The sequence below is a fragment of the Sebastes umbrosus genome, chromosome 18, assembly GCF_015220745.1.
Source record: "Sebastes umbrosus isolate fSebUmb1 chromosome 18, fSebUmb1.pri, whole genome shotgun sequence".
Lineage (NCBI taxonomy): Eukaryota > Metazoa > Chordata > Actinopteri > Perciformes > Sebastidae > Sebastes > Sebastes umbrosus.
In genome coordinates this window covers 26,550,460-26,571,660 of record NC_051286.1, presented here as the reverse complement: position 1 = coordinate 26,571,660, position 21,201 = coordinate 26,550,460, and the positions used below count along the sequence as shown (strand labels likewise).

Here is a 21,201-nt window from a genome sequence, read left to right as displayed (position 1 = left end):
GTTCTTCCCTTAGCCTGTCTATTTCTCTGGTTACATCAGACATACTACCCGCCTCTGAGGCTGAACCTGCTCCTCGTTCTTTTTCTATTTCCTCTTCTAGTTCCAAAGTACCACCTAACACTTGAAACAATGGTGCCATAACTTCGTTTGTATAATCACTGTCCTGTGGGGTTGGTACCGGACTAGGGGTAGGAGGAGGATAAGGAGGGGGGTTGGGATGTGGGCCAGGTGGGTACTGCTGATGGAGGGACATGTAATGTGGCGGCTGGCTAGTATGTGGGTTTGGTGGTGGGGGTGCGCTAGGACTGGGTGAGGGTTTCACTAGTGGTTTTGCTTCAGCGGTTTTTGCGTGGGTGGCTTTCGTCTGGCTGCCTAAGGCTGATAGTGCAGCCATCTGTATCACATTATATTTTACCAATTTACTTGCCAACTCGTCTTCTTTCTTCCTCAATCTCCTCCTTACAAACATATGTCCCTTTTCTTTGTCTTGTCCTGTTTGCAACAGCTTTCTATGAACCACCTGTATTAATGCTCTCATCACTGGCATGAATTTGGCTTCACTTCCCGTGGCTGGAAAATGCTCTTCCTTCACTGTCATGTTATACCACTCATCTAGGTCTTGAGTCTCTTTATTTCTAGTCTTGGGATCAAATGTACAGATTACATTGGTCCTGACTTTAGCCCATTGCTGTCCAAATGATAAACGGGGAGGCCCGCAGCCACCCCGTTCCTCACAGTCTTTGTCAAATTCTCCGTCCATTCTGTCCAGTACTATTTCACACAGGTTTATTCAGTTTATGACAGTAACTAGATTCAGAGTAAATGGGTCGCTATGCCCCTCGCTGTGATCCTACCAACATAAGCTTCTACTGGACACTTTGATGTTCCAGCGATGTTGGCCAAGTATCAACAGTAAGTTTTAATTTTCCTCTGAATACTAGTTATTAATGTACACTCATACAGGCGCTTCAAGCGCTATTTTTACTAAACTCTAACATCCTAGACGTTACTAAAAGGGCAACTTTCCTCCTTTTAGTTTTCAACACTAAACTCTAACGTCCCAGACGTTACTAAAAGGGCAACTTTCCTCCTTTTAGTTTTCCAGACGTTACTAAAAGGGCAACTTTCCTCCTTTTAGTTTTCAACACTAAACTCTAACGTCCCAGACGTTACTAAAAGGGCAACTTTCCTCCTTTTAGTTTTAAACAGAAAGTCTTTACTTTTGCAACATTTATCACTACAAAGGAGATTCAGCACAACAAGAGAGATAATTTAGAGTAAGCCAATATGCAGAGTTCGATACAACAGGTTCTGCTTACCTTAAGATTTCAGGGCCCTTTCTCTCTCTCGCCGGTCTGTCCGTCCTTTGGACACGCTTCTCAATGCCGAAGATCACGTCGGGGTCACCAATTGAAGGAACTGGCCTTCTACCTCCAAGAGGTCAAGGCCCAGTTACGTGTTGGTTAATCTTGTGTGACAAAGAGAATTTCCAAACAGTTGAGTTAAAGCATAATGATTCAATTTATTCCGAACAATCAATGTTGCATAAGTAAAAATAAAAGAGTTTACAGATATCTGGATCCAATCAACGTGTCCCTGACAACATACAGTGCATGGGTCAGTTCGCGAAGTCTGAACCCCGAGCTATCCCTGATCCAGCCTATTCATGGTTTACACAATATTAATATTCATGAGCTTATGGCACGTGATGTTTCTGCTGCATGTCTTCTTCTTTGTTATCTCCTTCTGGCTCCTTCCTCTCTTTGACCTTGCAAAAGAAAAACAGCACCTGCCTCCCTTTCCTCGCAATCACTCCATTCACAACAAATCCAACAGTCAGGTTATTGCAGGTCATTGTAAGCACTTTTGTACATAATAAATCCAACAAATAGAAGAGCTACTGGAGCTCAAATTCCCGAAAAAGTTATTGCTGGTTCCGATAGAAAGGTGTCAGAACACACAGTGCATCGCAGTTTGTTGCGTACAGGCACCGGTTAGGGTTACCCGTGCTGACCTGTGTCCACCGCCAAAAGCGCCTACAACGGGTACGTGAGCATCAGAACTGGACCACGGTGCAATAGAAGAAGGTGGCCCGGTCTGATGAATCACGTTTTCTTTTACATCATGTGGATGGATTGAGTTGGAGGTGTTGACTCGGCCTCCAAATTCTCCAGATATCAATCTGATCGAGCATCTGTGGGATGTGCTGGACGAACAAGTCCGATCCACGGAGGCCCCACCTCGCAACTTACAGGACTTAAAGGATCTGCTACTGACGGCTTGGTGCCAGATACCGCAGCAGACCTTCAGAGGTCTAGTGGAGTCCATGCCTCGACGGGTCAGGGCTGTTTCGGCGGCAAAAGGGGGACCTACTCAATATTAAGCAGGTGGTCATAATGTTAAGGCTGATCAGTGTATATGTAGTTCTATTGGTTTTATGGATATGCAAAAACAATACTGCCAAAAACAGCAGATGATGTTAAACTGGGTTGAGGGTCTCCTCAGTATACTTTACTGTACATGCAGTGGGACACAACTATGTTGAGATCTGGGAGAAGAGAAGAGTGGAAAGTGGCCGTCTGTGTGATTTTTTTCTTCCTGTTGCTAAGCTAAAGCTATAATAGCAGCAGAGGCTCCATATTTAAAAAGACATTTAGCTTTTTTCACATTGTCTTTGGGTAATTGCTGGAACTCCCCTTTACCTGTTTGGAACTATATTTGACTGATAGTCTTATCCAAGTCAATTTGTCATTGTGATGCCACACCTTGAGCAAACAAGTTCACTGATCTGTGTAAGACAGCCTTGCCTGGCCTAACTGATTTGATTGGCAAAGTAAACCAAAACCAAGAGCCATTTTGCATCTTGTGGACATTTTGTTGTTGGAACACGATGCGATGAATAATGAATAATTTTAAATGTCCACATTTTTTGTTTTATTTTAAGTAAGCGCAAGTAAGTGGAATCTCTCAATATACTGCACACACACAAATTGATACTATACATCACACATACAATATGTAATACTAATAAATATTATTTTTCTTTCTGCAATGAAGAAAGAAAGAAGAAAAAAAAAACGTTGTGAAACAGCTGGTTTGCTTGGTTGGTTGTCATTGTGACTGACCAGAGCTGTTTGCAAAGATCATCAAGTGTCGGTGAAGGACTGAGACAAACCGGTGGCACTAGATGACACATTGTAACCATCTGCAAAAACAGAAACAAAACAAAGTGATTAAGTCTGTTCGCAAAACAATATGACTGATAGTGAACCAAGACTAACAGGCGAATTCACAATGAATAGATTGCGGCCTCTGATAGCGCCTTTGAATTGCACATCGCTTGCAACCGCTATCTGCTGTCTTAAGGTCCAATTCACACAAGGCACTGAAATGATATTACAGTGCAAACACGGAGATAACATTTTGCAGCTGAGTGCAATTTGCCCTTTTTTTGCATCTTATCCATGTGGCAAAGTATAAATGTTGCCTTTGTGCCAAGAACACAGCAGACAGAACAATGGAAGAAAGGAAAAGAAAAATTAAATTTTCAGGCAAGGAATTTAAACGTGACAGAGAGAAACACTATTTGGGATTAAACCTCTTCCACTCACTGAGGGTGCCTACGCCCTAGAAAACCTAAGGAATCCATTGGTAACAACCATGTCATGCTAGCATGTTGGGAAGAATACCAAATAATGCTAGGAATTTCCACAAAATTTTGAAAAACTGGCTCGTGAAATTGGGGTTCTATGGGTACCCTAAAGTCTCCCCTTTACAGGCATGCCCACTTTGTGATGATCACATGCAGTTTTGGGCAAAAACCATGCAGTTATTTGCATGCAGTACAAATGTTATTTTCGCCTGTTCTAAAAATGGTGTATCTGAATATTTCTGCATACTGGGGTCCATAAACAGTCTTGGAATTACATAAATTGGGTATTACGTAAAGCTGAGACTCTTGTCGATTCAATGAGTCACATTGTATTCATGTGTGATGATGTTAGATCACCAAGAAGACATTTCATTCTAGTGAGACCATTTTAAAATTTGACCTGACTGTATAGAATTAACTGTGGTGACCTCTAGGATAATCACAGCCTCATGAAACTTTACAGCCACAAACTAAAGACCTATAGCATTCAGAGGATGGGTGGCTTTCCTAGGCAGATTGATAATAAGGGGGTTTCTGAGCAGTTTCCAGAACAGATGTGCTCGCCATCCAATCGCCAATTCTTGCCAATTCTCGTCAAAAGTTTACAAAATCACAGCATATTCTCTCAGATGGTTGTGTAACAAGCCATCTGGCCGGTAAGGTTAATATCATAGCAAGTATCTCCAACGCAGAATTAAAACTCAGAGGTTGATTTAGCTCCTAGTAATTACAGTCTGAACAACATGATGACAGTAGCATTATCCATTAATGTTTAGCACAGTCACGAGCATAGTTTAGTGCACATGCTAACGTTTGCTAATTAGTACATTAGCAAGTATTACACAAAGTGAAATTTTGCGCAACATGGAAAAAAACAGGGGAACACCACTTACATTACACATTAGAATACACTGGGGAACATGAATGTTGCTACCAAAATGTTGTGCCAATTCATCTAACAAATGTTGAGATATTTTACTGTAAAAGTGACAACTTTGACCTCAGGGGGATCACCAAAGTCATTAAGCTTCGTTTTCTATAGGAAGCACGAAGCAATTCATCCAATAGTTATGGAACACAAACTGCAACACTAGCCTTAAGAAATTTAGTGATCTTTAGGTTCTTTCTTTTCTTAATTGTTGCTATACCTCTTCTCCAGTTCCGGAGAAAGGCCAGTCCACCTGATGATGAGATTCCAGTACTGGAGGTCTAAAAAGAATAATGAAAACAAGAACATGAATCACCACAATATGTGAGTCTGCTAACAAAAAAATGACACAATTAAGCAAACTGTTCTTACCGTTGTCCCGGTTAGTGACTTTATTGTTATTTCTGACCGCACCTGAAAAGTTAATATTCAAAAATTAGAAACAAACGTTTGTTTTAATGAAAACATGTTTTTAAAGGGTCAACAAGTAAGATTTTATATAGTTCTCTAAACTGCTCTGCAGGGTTTTTTGTAAGACAGGCCTTCAAACTCATGTTTGCAGCATCGATGATTCAAACTGGTCTTTCTGAATCACATTTCACTTTCCCGCCAGTAACTGTGACAACACATTCACACTAGCGAGTATTTTTAATTTTTTTTTTTAAATGCAGTGCATTTTTCAGACTGAATGCCAGCAAACTCTGAGAGTTTTTGCTTTTTGATATTTTGAAGGAAATATCTCTACATCTTTGTAAAATCACAATGGTTGCTGTAATAATGTTCTGGAATGTTTCATTATTTACTCCCTGGACATTCATCCCTTTTTGTCTGCTGCTCAGCGGCAAAATTCATATATTGAAGGAACAGTGTGAAACATTGAGGGGGATCTATTAGCAGAAATTGAATATATTATTAGAATTATAATATTCATAACTATGTTTATATTAGTGTTTTAACACCTGAAACTAAGAATCGTTTTTTTTTGTTAGCTTAGAATGAGCCCTTTATACTGTATCTACTTAGGGAGCGGGTCCTCATCACAGAGTCCACCATGTTGCTCCGCCATGTTTCTACAGTAGCCCAGAATGAACAAACCAAACACTGGCTCTAGTGAAAGCCTTTTGCATTTTTACATTACCTATAGGCTACCGTAGTTCTCCGACACATAAGCCGCCGAGTGCAAAACCGTGGTACTGCCAGCCGGCGTCTGATGGGGCGAACGACGTTACCACGGTTTGGCACTCTGCGGCTCACATTACCACAATCTTGGAAAGGGAGGAGAGAGCGGAGGGATACTCATATGGTTGCAATCTGCAACCACACCACTAGATGCCGCCAAATCCAACACACTGTACCTTTAAACATTAGCAATTGCAATATTAGAGAAATAACAAATGTGAGACACATACAAACCTTTTTGTCCAGTAGCGTTCCAAAGACCAATATGAAGAAACCCTTTAAATAAAGACGCACAGAGTAGCATCAGCTAAGAGAGCTTCAATGACAAAAGGTAAACTCACTATTCAGAATCCATCGAGTCATTTTACAGTAGGGACCACAGTATATAGTAATATATCATAGATAGATCAGTAGTATTACTACTCCATTTGTACCTGCAGTGAATTGAAGAATGCGAATGAAACATGGATCCCTCTATTTCTTGGGTCGGTCACGGTTCCAACTCCCAGACCCCAAGTTAATCCAAAAAATGGCGTAAGGACAGCCAAACTCCTGACAATAACCACCAGAACGTGCCTCTCAGCTGCTTGCGCAGCGTCTCCCACTACCCTTCTCCTCAACATTTTATACATCACCACCAACAGGATCAGAAAGTTAATCACCACTATTAAAAGTACAGGGATCACAAAGGCCAGCAGAGCTCTGGACTCGTCAAAGTTGAGCCAGCATCCAATTTGTCTGATGTACTCTTCTTTGGGTGCGGTTACAGCTATAGTTATGATCACGATGAGGAGAGGTGCCCCGTAGCCTAGACAAAATCCAATAGCCAGCAGAGATTTTTTGGACAATCCCCCATCAAAGACACTGACTGTGCGGTAGAACAACAACAGAGCCGAGGCTAACATCCAGAAGAACAGGGCTAGGTAGAAAAAATGGACAAAAAATGTAGCCGCATTGCATGCGGCTACATTTTTCTCATCTGCATCTGAAATGGCTGCCCCAATAATAAACCAAATGTTAGCAATCAGGAGAGACACGGAGATGTTAACGATGGAAACATGACGTAAGTAAGATGTGTTATTCTTCCTTATTTTTCTCCATATGACTGTTTCAATTATGAGGCATAGGACCAAGGAACCCATAGATATGCCAACTCCAATGTAGGTTATGAAATCCAACACAGGATCATCTGGAACGAAGGGTGACATGAGGATAGAGAACGAGGTCAGGTGGTTGCAGTTGCAGGTGACGGTTTGGTTTGTGTCGCGCACCAACTCGCAGCCCTCGCCGTCCCATCCCCCAAGACCATCAAAGAGGCTGAAGTTCCAGAAAACACACTGAGGATTCCTCAGAGTATCATTAATAATGTCAAATGTGAACGAAACATTATTGATGGTGACATTGGACTGAACAAGTACAACTCTCCCATTGATGACGTTGAAGGATGAATTGTCTTGATCTCTTGCAGGGAGTACGTTATCCATTGAGGCAAATGTTATCACAGTGATGGACTTTATTCCTCCATCAGACTCTAGTATGTTCGTCTCCACTGAAGAATTAAACTCAGCATTGAAAGTGTCTGTGAATGTAATTTTGTTCAGGAGAATAAAAGGTGTGTCAATGTCAAAAGAGTCATTGGTAAGGCTACTTGTTATATCCTCAAGAGACAGCAAGAATGTTGAGCTGACGCTTCTAGCTGTGGTTGTTGAGATGTTTCTGGTGTCATTGGTGTTTAGAAAGTTCCATGATTCCTGCGCTTCATCTGTGGTGAGGACACCTGTAGTTAAAAGGATATCCTAAATTGAAAGGAAAGAAAATATAAGATCATTTAGATCTATTAGACCCCTTTTCCGTTAGTTAACATGATGACGTATTTTGTGGGAGGAGCGTTAAGTGGAGGCAGAAACATTCTCTGAACAAGTTAGTTAACGCTGGCTAGGAAGTATTGCTGGCTTCTTTTAACAATGGCTGAAGAAAATACTAGTTTCTCTCAACATGTAGCTTACTGTCACTCACTCTCCAGGATCAAGAGTGTTAGTTGAAAAACATTAACCAATGGGAGCAGATTAGCCGAACCCTGCGACCGCTGGCAGGCCACTTTTGAGAGGAGTAGACAACTGGCTAACGTTAGTTAGCTCTCTAGATTGTCTGTCTCCGGAACTGGCTAGTTAGCTAGCTAGCTTGTCCAGAGAATGACAAGCTAGATAGCTAACCCCTGCTGTCCTCCTGACGAAGTAGTCTCCTAGCAGCGAGGAGTGAGGCAGAGGGACTGTGACCCAGTGCTGTCCGATGTTGGGCTCATTTTCTGTAGCATGATGGAATTAGCAAGGTAGCTAGCTAACTAGCCCCTCGAAAAATGAGTAAAATTTAATAAATTAATGCTTCATCCACAAAAAAATCGTAGTAAAGCACAGTGCTATCGCCAGATGAGTGACAACTTTGTTCGGCTCATTTTCTGTGTTGCATGACAGCATGGGGGAATTAGCAAGCTAAGAGATGGAGAGAAAGGGTAGCTAATAGTTAGTCTTGGCCAATGGCTCACGGCTGCGGTTAGCAGAAGGCAAAATATTAGCTACATTTACTCTCCATCTCTGAAACGTTTCGCCGATATTGTAACTCGCTAGAGCCTGAAATACGATACAATACGATACAACTTTATTGTCAGTCTGCACTGAAATTCATTTTGCATCCATAGGCAGCTCAGTTTGAGAAAAAGTACACATACAAAAGACATACTGTTACCATAAGCAAAGAAGACAAGTAAGACCCATCAGACAAAAAACAAAACACATCACAATTAACCATACATAACCTATTAAGAAATTACCATCTGTCCTCTGGATTTACATCTCCTTAGCAGCACATTAATTATTATTTAGCAACAAGATGGACTGATGGACAAAAGCGTTCTTAAGCCTGATGCGATTAAATGTAGGGACTCTAAATCGCCTCTTGGAGGGCAGAAGTTGATACTCCCCATGCAAGGGATCAGAAGAGATGCTGTTGGCAAGTCTGAGCATGCTCTTGCTGTGAGCTGCTTGAAAGGAGGGTGTCACAGGTTGGCTATAAAGTTTAATAATCACAGTTTGTCATCTCAAATGTATGCAATATCTCGATTCTGGCTCCAAACAACATAACTAGATGACATTTTCGAGGTGTAACTTTAGCCCACTGCTAGTGTTTGCCTCCAGTCTTTCCTTTGTTTGCCTCTAGCTAACACCGAGACGTAATCACGACGTCAACATAAAAAGGGTCTAAATGGTTTAAGACCTGTGTAAACTTCAGCAGGCTAATTCACATACCTCCATTGAAGTCCTAGTTATTGGGATACTCAAGTTGGCTACAGTGCTGAGTATTTCAACAATGGCATTAATGGTTGCAGGAGAGTCAACCACGTCCTCAGTGGAGTTGAGAGTGACATTGCTGAGTTGACTCAAGAAATTTGGCAGTGAATTGTTATTCAAGAACTGTGAGATTTGAAAGAAAGAAAGTGTTAGCATTTCATGGTATCTGAAGCATCAAATTAAAGTTACAATGTGTAGGATTTGTATTCACTTATAGCATATTTGAGATTATTCTGATAGCATGAGTTTTGTTTGTAGAAAAATCCTACAATCCTGGTGAAACTTGGTTCACCGTAAACTGTGCTCGATTGCAAACGCAAACTTGTGGCCAACTCTTTTGCAACTTTGTTTGACAATTGGCAGTTGCGCAGCCCTGGTGCAGTGCGACACAATGTGGAAGTGAATAAATACATCATTATAAGGTGGAACATAGTATCAGTTGGTAGAGTTGATGTGCGCTTCATATTTATACTGCAATAACTTAAAAATATGGGGCCGTACACATGCCGCGTCTAAAACGCGTGGAAAACACCAGCCGTGCCGCTTTCATCCTTTTATCCAAGGTGCGTCCGAGGTTGTGCTGCTGTGGCGTCTGCCATTACTAAGCAACCAAAACGTGTGCGCTGCGATGACGATGATGAAGTAGCGGTAATTTAGCAGTAAAAGCCTCACTATCTAACCAAAACAAAGTCAAAACAAAGAGCTTTCCAGAGTAAATCCCTCACAATAGCTTCACCGATTTCCGTGTCAAGTTGACTGACCTTGAAGCAAGTAAAGTAGTCCGTGGGACAGATGGTGAAGCTCTGGGTAGTCCTGCACTAAAATGATTAACTTCTCCCCCATATATTTACTGTAGACTGATTTACAGAACAAAGAAAAGATATCTCCCAGGTGTGATTGGTTGTTCCTCGTCACATGACGTGCGGTGTGTGCTGCAGCGTTCCGAAACAAATTGGAAAAATAAAAAAAAAAAACTTACAATTGGGGAACTGCTACCACAAAGTTGCGAACTCTTGCTCAACGCAACGGCGTTGCTCCTGTGTTTGAGCGTGTCCTCCGCGCGTCTTGACAACAATGAATTTGAGTGTGCAAAAAAACGCGGCATGTGAATGCTAGTTAGTGCTTCTTTTATCATTGTCAATGTGCCCTCCACTTTATGCAACTGTACACTCTAAGAAAAGTCCGTAAAAATACTGGCCAATGTACCATGTTAATATGAAGGAATCTTCTGTATTTATTTTTCACAGGAGGTTTCCCCGTATTTTTAAATACGCATTGCATTGTGGGAACAAGAACATCCACTAGCGCGAAAGCTGGAAGAGGCAGAGACCATCACACACGGCAAAGTTTAGATTTGGAGAAACCTTTCTCACACCTCTATGGTAAAAAATCAACAATTAATGTCTAACCAAAATGCTTTATGTTCAGGACTTAACGTTAGCTCGGTATCGTTTTAGTTGGAAAACTGTTTTGTTGTTTAGTTCAGCTGTTGTCCGTTAACGTTACCAGATACGCCAGGAATATTTTGCTGACTCATTTTGAGACTAACACAAGTTTGATATTGTAGTTTACGTTTTAGTAATGTTTATATTTTAGACTTCAGTGGACGTCAGGTAGAGTTAACCCCAGTTTTAGTCTCAGGCGGTCCGCAAAGACCGATAGGTAACGTACAAACGCTAGCGTTAGCATCTGTTTTCCCTCCAGAATGTTAAGGTTGGGCCTGTTATTTGGCTAGGTACGGAGGATATACTGTGAATATACAGAATTTTCTGGTTTAGGATTAACAGAAGTGTCCGTGAATGGTATGGAGGACATCCTGTAAATCAACAGAAATTTACATTTAGAGTTGATGAAAATGGCCGTAAACTTAACAGAAAATGTCCTGGTAATTTTCTGCCAGGACATTATCTGTTTTACTACTGATTTTTTTCTTAGAGTGTATACTTCTTTTCCACCGCTGCTAGCAGGAATTCAGTGCCCTCTATTTCAAAGGAAACACCGTTATTCTACTACATTTACCTTGGTAACATTTTGAATGTGTTTTTTATTACCTTTACAGTGTGGTATTACTGTAATAGTTTTACTGGAGTAAAATATCTGAGTACTTCTTCACCTGCCAAGACAACGATGGAGGCCCCATGCCTAATTTTGCCTAAATGCCCCTAAATCACTGAATCTGTCCGTCTATATAATTTGGTTTCAGGAACAGCTAGAGAAGTAGGTCACCTTAGCTTGGTCGAGCAGCTTCTGAACCGCTTCTAGGACGCAGTCGTCTCTCTTTTCTCTCCATTCACCATCTCCTTCACAAGCTACTGTCTTTTCTCCCACCTCGTTCACTTCGCAGGGAGCCAGAGCCTCGTCACCTTCATTTCCGACACCAAAGACGGGATCATCACATCGAAATGAATCTAGAGAGAAAGAAATAGGTTTAGACTTTAGTACTTCTAATTACAGGAAAACGTATCTTGACGTGATTGGTAGTCAGTGCTCTGCAATGTCTGGATCAATACTTACTCTCTGTGGATAACGCCAGTGTTATATCTCTGCTAAAGTCTCTAAAGTTTTTCACTTGACAAGTGATAATCTCTTCTGTCTTTGCACAGTCGATTGGAAACTGATGGATGATCTTCCCTGTGCCTTAAAATACAAGAAACAACACTCAACTTAGAAAAAGATGACTAATATTCACTAATTGAAAATAATGTGTGTATACGCTGGGACTGTCAATCGATTGAAATATTTCATCGCGATTAATCGCATGATTGTCCATATTTAATCGCTATTAATCGCAAATTAATTAATAATTTTGTATCTCTTCAAAATGTGCCTTAAAGGGACTGTTTGTATGAATCAGAATTGCTTGTTAATAGCGACACCTGCGGCCGTTAAGTCAACGAAAGTCAGTGTCGGGTTCGCGCTTGTGCTCGCTCTACATAGACATGAACGAGCATCGCTCAAAACAGTGAGGCGACACACGTCAGCTAAAACCACAATATCACTATATTTCAGCTGCCTGGCAGTAATGTTAGCTGACCAGACGAAGGTCTCTTCATGAATCAATGCTGATCCTAGTGTTGGCTTTTCCTGCCTCAGTCTCCCGACCGCGGTCGAAGGGAACAGGGGAGACACCGGAGTTTTGGTCGTAGACGATAACGTTTCTCTTTGCGGAGCCCCGTGACTTCACAAGACATGGGAAACCTCTGTTGGTCTGGAGGAACTGCAGCAGTTATTTCTGCACAAACGTCCACTGTACATTCACTAGATATTCTCAGAGCTAAACTAACTCTTCTGCAGTGTGGAGTGTGAGCGCATGCACGTGAGGTGGAGCGAGCTGAGTGAAGGAAGGAAGGCAGGCAGAGGAGCAGAGTACAGCAGAGACTCTGGTCCTGGAGACCAAAGCAACGGTCTCCCCCGCGTCCTTCGACCGCGGCCAACACTGTTTAACAGACGGGCTTCTCTAGATATAACTTTGCGGTTTTGGTGCTTCTGTGTAGTTTGTGTTGGAGTCTGAGTCTGAACAGCGTAGCCACACGCGAGCGCGCATGGGACACCGACCCGCAAAGATTTATACGTGTAAGAAGTTACAAACAGTCCCTTTAAAAGGAGATTTGTCAAGTATTTACTATTCTTATCAACATGGGAGTGGACAAATATGCTTGCTATAATGTATGCATATATTTATTATTGGAAACTAATTAACACTAAACAATAAAAAATATTATCCAGAAACCCTCACAGGTACTGCATTTAGCATAAAAAATATGCTCAAATCATAACATGGCAAACTGCAGCCCAACAGGCAACAACAGCTGTCAGTGTGTCAGTGTGCTGACTTGACTATGACTTGCCCCAAACTGCATGTGATTATCATAAAGTGGGCATATCTGTAAAGGGGAGACTCGTGGGTACCCATAGAACCCATTTACATTCACTGATCTGGAGGTCAGAGGTCAAGGGACCCCTTTGAAAATGGCAATGCCAGTTTTTCCTCGCCCAAACTCTGCGTAAGTTTGGAGCGTTATTTAACCTCCTTTGCAACAAGCTAATATGACATGGTTGATACCAATGGATTCTTTAGGGTTTTTAGTTTCATATGATACCAGTATCTTTACTCTAGCCTTAAAACTGAGCCCGCTACAACCCAAAACCCGTAAGTTGCGTTAACGCGCTAAAGAAATTAGTAGCGTTAAAACAAATTTGCTTTAATGCGTTATCGCATTAACTTTGACAGCCCTAAAAATAATTTATGTGTCTACATGTTATCTCAAATTTTTGCCTGAGAACAACATTAATAATATTTCCCAATAGCTGATTTGTCTTTAGGTGCTTTTGTGTTTCAGGTTTACCTGCAGTGGATGTGCCTTTAAACTCAACCTCGTAGGGGCTGTTGACAGAGCACGTCAGTGGAACTTCCTTTCCATTTTCACATTGAACAATTTGTCTGACTGGTGACACTTGGATCAAGGGTCTCTCTTGGAGTTTGAATACTCCGTTGAATCTCTGCCTGAAAGCTGAATTGTCTCCTCTTCTCAGCTTACATTCATAACCTCCTGAAATTAAAGGTGATCATCTATTAACGTCAAATCAATGTGTTGCCAAAAAAATATAAAAAATATATCAGATGCCACCACCACCAGGTTACAAGGGGTCAACAACCTGAATCAGCATTAGTTGGTGCCTTCAAATGAAACTCGTGAGCTCGTATTTACAACAAGGGAACTCGTGTACACAAAGTCCTTGGCGCTCAAGTGGTTAAATCGTGAGAACAACGCTGCTAAACGATGGCAATATTAACGTTTCTGTAGGCATCTGGGAGCCACAGAGGCTAACAATTTAGCCAGGTAGCAAGCGGGTAACATAATGCAGGAAATGCAAAGGCATAATGACAGACGAATAAGATTAGGCTGCTGGGAATATCTACAGGAATATTTTCCTCGGACATATAAAATTACGAAGAAAAACAATATACAACTAAAATTACAATATGTTAACTTATTATGCGCCAAGAAATGTTCTCACATGGCCTCCGCCATTTCTGACAACGTCAACAAACATGTCCCAACTCATGAACTCTGAGCTTTCAGAAACCTTCCATTCATGAGGTTATGAATACCACAAGAGGGGGGTGTTCATATGGCTTCCTCTCTTGAACGAGGTAAAAAGGGCCCCATTTGAAGGCACCATATGTATAAAGATAGAGATTTAGATATAGTGGAAGCAAAATTCTTCTACAATTTCCAAATATTTTGTGCTGTAAGCTTTGATTTAAGAGACTTGAATGGTACCTTTAAAGCTGCAGTTGGTAACTTTTATGAAAATAACTTTTTATCATAGTTGCTCAAACTGTCACTATATCCTGACAGTAGAACATGAGACAGATAATCTGTGAAAAAATATGGTTCCTCTGCCTCCAACCAATCAGAACCAAGGAGTCTCTAACACAGTGTCGATCAACTTGGCAATACTAATCAAATATGAGTCAAGATTATGTTACTGTAATGCGTATTTCTTGATAAAAAATGTTTTCAGAAACATCTTGTAGTGCACTGTCTTGCTGCAAAATGAGAAAGTTTGCTCCGGCAGGTGGGGGTTGTTCTCCTTTGGGAAAACAAAAACAAAAAGGGTGAACATTGTATTTCATAATTTGCTGTTTCGTGATGGCACCTCCGTATGCATAAATCAGTAACGTCAGGAAACAGCCTGCGATACGACACAAGAGCAAAAGACTTTAAAAAACTAAAGTCTCCATTTTATATAACTTACAAACATGAACACAGATCTTGTCTAGTTCGTTCAACGAGCGACCAAACAAACATTAGCTGTTCAGCTAAAACATGTCACTGCAGCATGCCACTCCAATACTTCTTCTAACAACACACTATCTGCCTATGGCTACAGCGCATCTTTGTTTTATTTTTTCTCTCGTTCCCCTGCTGGAGCTCAGCCTGCAGGCTACTGTCAATCAAACACGGACATGAATTTGTCTTTGTCTCATCTACCTTTAGGTGTTTCCAAAACCACAATAGAAGGAGTCTGAGTCTGAATATAGGGTTACATAACAGCCAACTATTTAGTGAATACTGGGGTGTGTCTGTTAATGGCTGTTAGGCATTATCCAGAATGGAATGTCTACAGGCTGCATATAGAGGTGCCGTCAGGAGGAAATTATTTTCTCTTTTATAATTTTATCCTTAACTTGCGGTTTCAACTTAAAGGTGAAAAAGACTGATGCAAAAACTAATAGTTACTACTTCAGGTATATGAGACCATTTTAGCCTTATTTATAATTTCAGCTGTATGGAGTTAACCCATGTCTACATTTTTTTTTTTTACATTTTTGGTCAAATTACTTGACCATCACCAGATAAATGTTTTTGGCATTGGTGGGTCAACAGTGTAGCTGTTGGTTTTGCAATGCGATACAAATATCACCCTCAAGCCAATCAGAGTATTGCATTCACACAGGTCAGAGCACAAGGACAAAAGTACTCGACAGCGCCTGCATTGTAAATGTGTATGATTTGGAAATGTTACCAGAGACAATTTTTTTTTATTGAATGCACCATACTAGATCAATTTCATACCATTGTCGGTGCTAAAGAAATTTAACACAGTTAGCGTTTGTCCTCCATTTGAAAACACATGTTGATCATCTTGGCGAATTAAGTCATTGTCACGTCTCCACTCTGCAACGAAGTTGTCACCAAAATTGAGATTCTCTGGTGGTGGGCCACAAGTTATAGTTAGTCTATTCCCAGAAAGTACTTGAGGTGGGACAAACTCTAAGGGCGTTGGGCCTTTAAGAAAACAGACACACAAGTCAGACAATTATTATACAACCATCTTATACAATGGAACAATTTAAACAATCACAGCATTTTTTCCAAAAAACATTATTTCCAAAAATGTGTAAAACTGTCTTACTGTCAAACAGAATTGGATATTTTTCTGACAGCTCTGTAAATATCCCTGCTTCTAAAGCTTTTATTTCCATTTCTTGAAAAGAAGTTGCACTAACAGCATAGTCACAGATGGTGCTCCCGCTCCTGTAATGTAGAATTGAATCCAAATGAAAATCCGATCACAAGCAGGTAAAATGTTGTCCATTTAGGACCATATTATATCTGCCCCCGGAAACCACCATTAAACACCTACAAAAAGGTCTTAAACACTGTATGGTTAATTGTTTTGCAACATGAAAAAGTACTGTAAAAAGTACTGTTCAGTTATACAGTTGCACTATGCTTGTATAGTATGCTACAAACCTGAAAACAACCAAACTCTCAGTAGAAAAGTATAACAGATTGAAGAAGGAGAGTAAAATCAAAAGAATAAAATTTGACTTACCGGAACCTAATGGACGCTACTGCTGTAAAAGTTGAGATGTGCGTATTACTTTGTCTTTCAATCTGTTTGAGACAGAGACATAGCCTTGCTTGTTATCAGTTCTACAATTAAATCAGGATCATATATCGCAAACATTCGTTGCATCAACATTGTGACAAAACTGTAAGATTGAGACGTAAGAGACATTCAGACTTACAGAGTTAAAAGAGTCTTGGTAAATGATGTTGTTTGGGTTATTGTATGAAGAATCAAAAGTCAAGTCCATGGTAAAGGACAAGCTCCTCACTACAACAGAAAAGGTTGTTATCACAAAGAAGTTATTTTATGAGATACATTTATTCGACATTTTATTATTCAACATTTTATAAATCATACCCTGTGTTATCACTGTTGTTGTATTTGGTGTTGCTGTCGTCATCGGGGTTATTATTGTTGTTGTTGTTGTTGTTGTTGGTGTTGTTGTTGTCGTTGTTGTTGTTGGTGTTGTTGTTGTTGTCATTGTTGTTGGCGTTGTTGGCGTTGCTGTTGTTGTTGTTGTTGGTGTTGTTGTTGTCGTTGTTGGTGTTGTTGTTGTTGTTGTTGTTGTTGTTGTTGTTGTTGTTGTTGTTGTTGTTGTTGTTGTTGTTGTTGGTGTTGTTGTTGTTGTTATCGTCATTGGTGTTGTTGTTGTCATTGGTGTTGTTGTTGTCATTGGTGTTGTCATCCCTGTAAAAAAACAAATTGCAACAATAAATGGTATTTTATTTCCCAACAAGTGTCTTCAACTACTACAGACTCCGGTGAACTTTAAAACATTCAAAACAAAGCAATAAATGTTCCCATACCAGGAGTTGGGGTTGGACATTGAGTGACATCTGTGGAGCAACATTGAAGATTAAATTATTACACCACGTTTTTCTGCTCAGGAAAAACAAACCATGTTTATCTCAGAACGTGTAGGAGAGTCAGGCAGATACAGTCGATATACAGTATATTTGTTACCTTTTTCACAGGTAGCATCACTTTTTTATTGCCACAACCTCAAAATAACAGTGCTTACTTGTGATTCGTCGACAGTACTCTCCATCAGAAGGAAGTCCATTAATGCATCCACAGGTTTGTCTGGTGGCATTACTGCACGCACCGTAGATGACACACTTGTCACATGACCAAGCAAACTGCTCCTCACACTCACACTGCAGTCCTCCAGTGGAGTTTGGAAAGCACCCTTTTAGAGAAATACAATTAAAAAAAACTTCCAGCAATAGTATGCAAATCAGACACTATTTGACAAAACAGCATTAAATGGACCACACAAACCAATAAGGAAACCAATAAGCAGCAAAAGTTCTTACCTGTGGTGAAATTTAAGCCTGTCACTTGTAAAGACTGAGTGACGGTGAAGGGTAATGGCACATTGTTCAGAGTGTTTCTGAATATATTAATAAAATTGAATGGCACACTGGAGACTGGGATGCGCAAGTCTAGGATTAAATCAATGATCACCGGGTCTGTGGAGTAGAACAGGAGAAAATCTCGTCATTGTTAATACATTTTTCAGCAAACATTTTTTGCTTGAATTGAGCTTTTACGTGATCAATGCAAGTTGTATGAGCCTACAGGCAGAGATATATATTTCCAAACCATAAAAAATAGCGGTGTAGCTATAGATACTACGAGAGTGATGCAATTTTCTTGATTTTACAGTGCCAGTGCCAAGCTTCAGAAAAACACACACAGATATTCAATCTCTACATTTGATGTGTTATACCGTTTGTTGGCGTAGGTGTTGCTGGTGGTGGTGTTGTCTCTGTAAAAATGAAAATAAATAAATGTTAATAATATTTTGTAGTACAACTGAAATAATAACACATAACACGTAGCTTCATAACAACACATAACAACACGTAGCTTCATAACAACACATAACAACGCATAGCTTCATAAAAATACATAACAATACGTACCTTCATGACAACACATAACATGTAGTCACATAACAACACATAACAACATGTAGCTTCATAACCATACATAGCTTCATAACAACACAAAACAACACGTAACTTCATAACTCATAAGAATGTGTAGCTTCATAACAACACATAGCTTCATAACAACACAAAACAACACGTAACTTCATAACTCATAAGAACATGTAGCTTCATAACAACACATAACAACACATAGCTTCATAACAACACGTAGCTTCACAACAACACATATCAACACATAGATTCATACGGTCCTACGCAGGTGGTTATCAACTTTGTAAATCAACCCAGGGTTTCTCAGTCTGGCTATGAGCGCGTTCACATGAACAGGGTGGTGTCTGCAGTTTATGACCAATCACAGACATGGACAAGTCTACAGACTTGCGGCGAGACAGGAAGAGTAAACTATATTAGACAAATGGATTAGAAGTTAAACACTTAATCCAGACTAAAAGTAACACAGTTGAAGCTGCCAAATGCAGGAAGGACAGCTGGTGAAAGAAAAAACTTCCGATGTGTGAATGCGTAAATTAACAGACTTATGAATTTAACGGAACACTCAAAAGTCAGATATAGTCATCTAGATATAAATAGCTTTACGACATGTAATGAATGAATGAATTACACCTAATTATGCCCATTAACAAAATTGCATGTGTGACTATTTCAACCTCTTTGGCGGTGTGAAACGGACTCAAGAGCAAGTAAAAAAATAAATATAAAAACATAATTCAAAGCGGTTAACACCGACAGCATAAATACAGCTGTCCTTCCTGCATTTGTCACGGTCGGTCTCGTGTACCGAGCTCTGATTGGTCAGTAGGCGGTGCTTTTACACGAGTTGATCTCTTATCTGGAACATAACCTGCTGTGGAGCAGGTTAGCTGTTCAGCATAAGTTACCATGGCGACCTACCCCGGTAAGAAGTGATCCACCTTCGTAGGACGGAAAACCCTGAAGAGTTAACCCTGAAGTTACCTCGCTAACGCCAAATCCTGCTTCATAGTACAGGCCTCAGGTGTTTAGTGACCAGGTGTGTGATGCTGTTAATAGCATCATCAGTGCTACGTCCTTGCTTGTAAGCAAACTGAAAGGGGTCTAATAATGCATCTACCTCTTTCCTAAGCAAGGACACCATGATCCTCTCAAAATATTTCATAACAATGGACCTCAATGCAACAGGCCTAGACATTTTTTTTTTTTTTGAGATAGGTGTTATTAATTTTTTTTTTCTTCCTAACGCTGGGTGTAGTGGGTGTAGTACAGGTGTGCCTAAAGAGTGATTGGACCTCATAAGTGTTATATCACCAACCTTGCAGGGAGCCGATCCCAGCTGACATTGGGCGAAGGCGGGGTACACACTGACACATGGGCTGACACATAGAGACAGACGCTCACATTCACACCTACGGGGCATTTAGAGTCAACAATGAACCTATCCTGCATGTCTTTGGACTGTGGGAGGAAACCTGAGCACCCGGAGAAAACCCACGCTAACACGGGTAGAACCTGCAAACTCCACACAGAAGGGCCCCAAGCCGGAAGCGAACCTACAACCCTCTTGCCGTGAGGCGACAGTGCTAAACACTGCACCACCGTGCAGCCAACTCGAGTCATTTGTACTTTATCCATGCCAAGCAAAGACACATTGTTGCCATACCAGGACACAACGCGGAACAGTTGTAATCAAAACTGTGTTATCAGCTTACCAAGGAAACCTGTTAGAGGTTTAACTGTGTTATCAGCTTGGCAAAGGAAACCTGTTAGAGGTTTAACTGTGTTATCAGCTTGGCAAAGGAAACCTGGTAGAGGTTTTTATCTGTCTGTATGCAACATATTCTTTTTTTCAGGATGATTGATTAAAGTTCATTAAGTCCATCCAAAAAACAAACAAACATAAGCAGTTACTTGTCACAGGTGGTTCCTTGTTGCATGATTCAGGAAAGTAAAAATATGTCCAACACCTCCCATTAAAACAAAATTAATTTTAAAAAACGACAAGGCATTGTCCTTATACAGTAAAACTACTTCAAACAGAGCATTTAGGTTGATGATTTGATGCATACAAAGCACCATCTACTGGCCAAAAGGGGAAATTGCCCTAAAATTTGATACAAAACATTTACACACAAATGTTCCTGAATAAACGTCATCCACATTTTTGATGAGTGGTGAAATTTAGTCTTCAGTGTTCAGTTTAATATACCACTAACAAATGTATAATCAACAGTTAGTTCTTCAGCTCACTTACTAGAGCAAGAATTACATTTGCATAGTTTGGCCTCTTTAGACCTCAATGCAGCAGGATTACAAACAACAAATTAAAACACCCCAGGGGAAGAATAAAAGCAGCAGTACTGGCCTGTAAACATACTCAATTACTAATAAAAGTCCAGCGTCTAAAATTTAACTAAATGACTAATTCTGTACTTTTACTTAAGTATTATTATGTAGCTTGGCCATTTTCGCAGTTATATATTTTTATCATCAGACTGTTAATACTATCAATTGGTTAAAGCAGCAGTAGGCGAGATTGGAGCAAATATGATTTAAATAAGTTAGATTTTATAAAATGGTCACTGTATCCTGACAGTAGTGCATGAGACAGGTACTCCTAATGGCATCTGCAAAATTTCACAGACTGGAGGAAAACCTCCAATCGAGAGCCGAGCTGGAGCCTTGCCATCTCTGAGCACCTGTCAATCACTCGCGAACTCCCGTTAAAACGAAGCCAACAATTTTAAAAAAATGCAGTTCCTGATAACTTGTGGTTGTTAG

At 40.4% G+C, this 21,201-nt stretch overlaps 1 protein-coding gene across 2 annotated transcripts; it reads right to left on the bottom strand.

The window, feature by feature from the left end:
• Positions 1-2,323: 2,323 nt before the first annotated feature.
• Positions 2,324-16,878, bottom strand: LOC119477398 (adhesion G-protein coupled receptor F1-like). Of its 2 annotated transcripts, XM_037751482.1 has the most exons (14): positions 16,826-16,878; positions 16,647-16,735; positions 16,451-16,512; positions 16,028-16,149; positions 15,688-15,900; positions 13,450-13,653; positions 11,618-11,740; positions 11,330-11,511; positions 9,062-9,226; positions 6,194-7,555; positions 5,994-6,035; positions 4,953-4,994; positions 4,801-4,861; positions 2,324-3,205 (listed from the first exon to the last, which is right to left on the bottom strand). In XM_037751482.1, exons 1-14 carry the CDS (start codon positions 16,866-16,868, stop codon positions 3,147-3,149), a joined length of 2,769 nt encoding a protein of 922 aa, XP_037607410.1. In that variant the 5' UTR covers positions 16,869-16,878; the 3' UTR covers positions 2,324-3,146. The 2 variants fall into 2 exon arrangements, with proteins under 2 accessions (XP_037607410.1, XP_037607411.1); XM_037751483.1 differs by lacking the exon at positions 6,194-7,555.
• Positions 16,879-21,201: the final 4,323 nt, after the last annotated feature.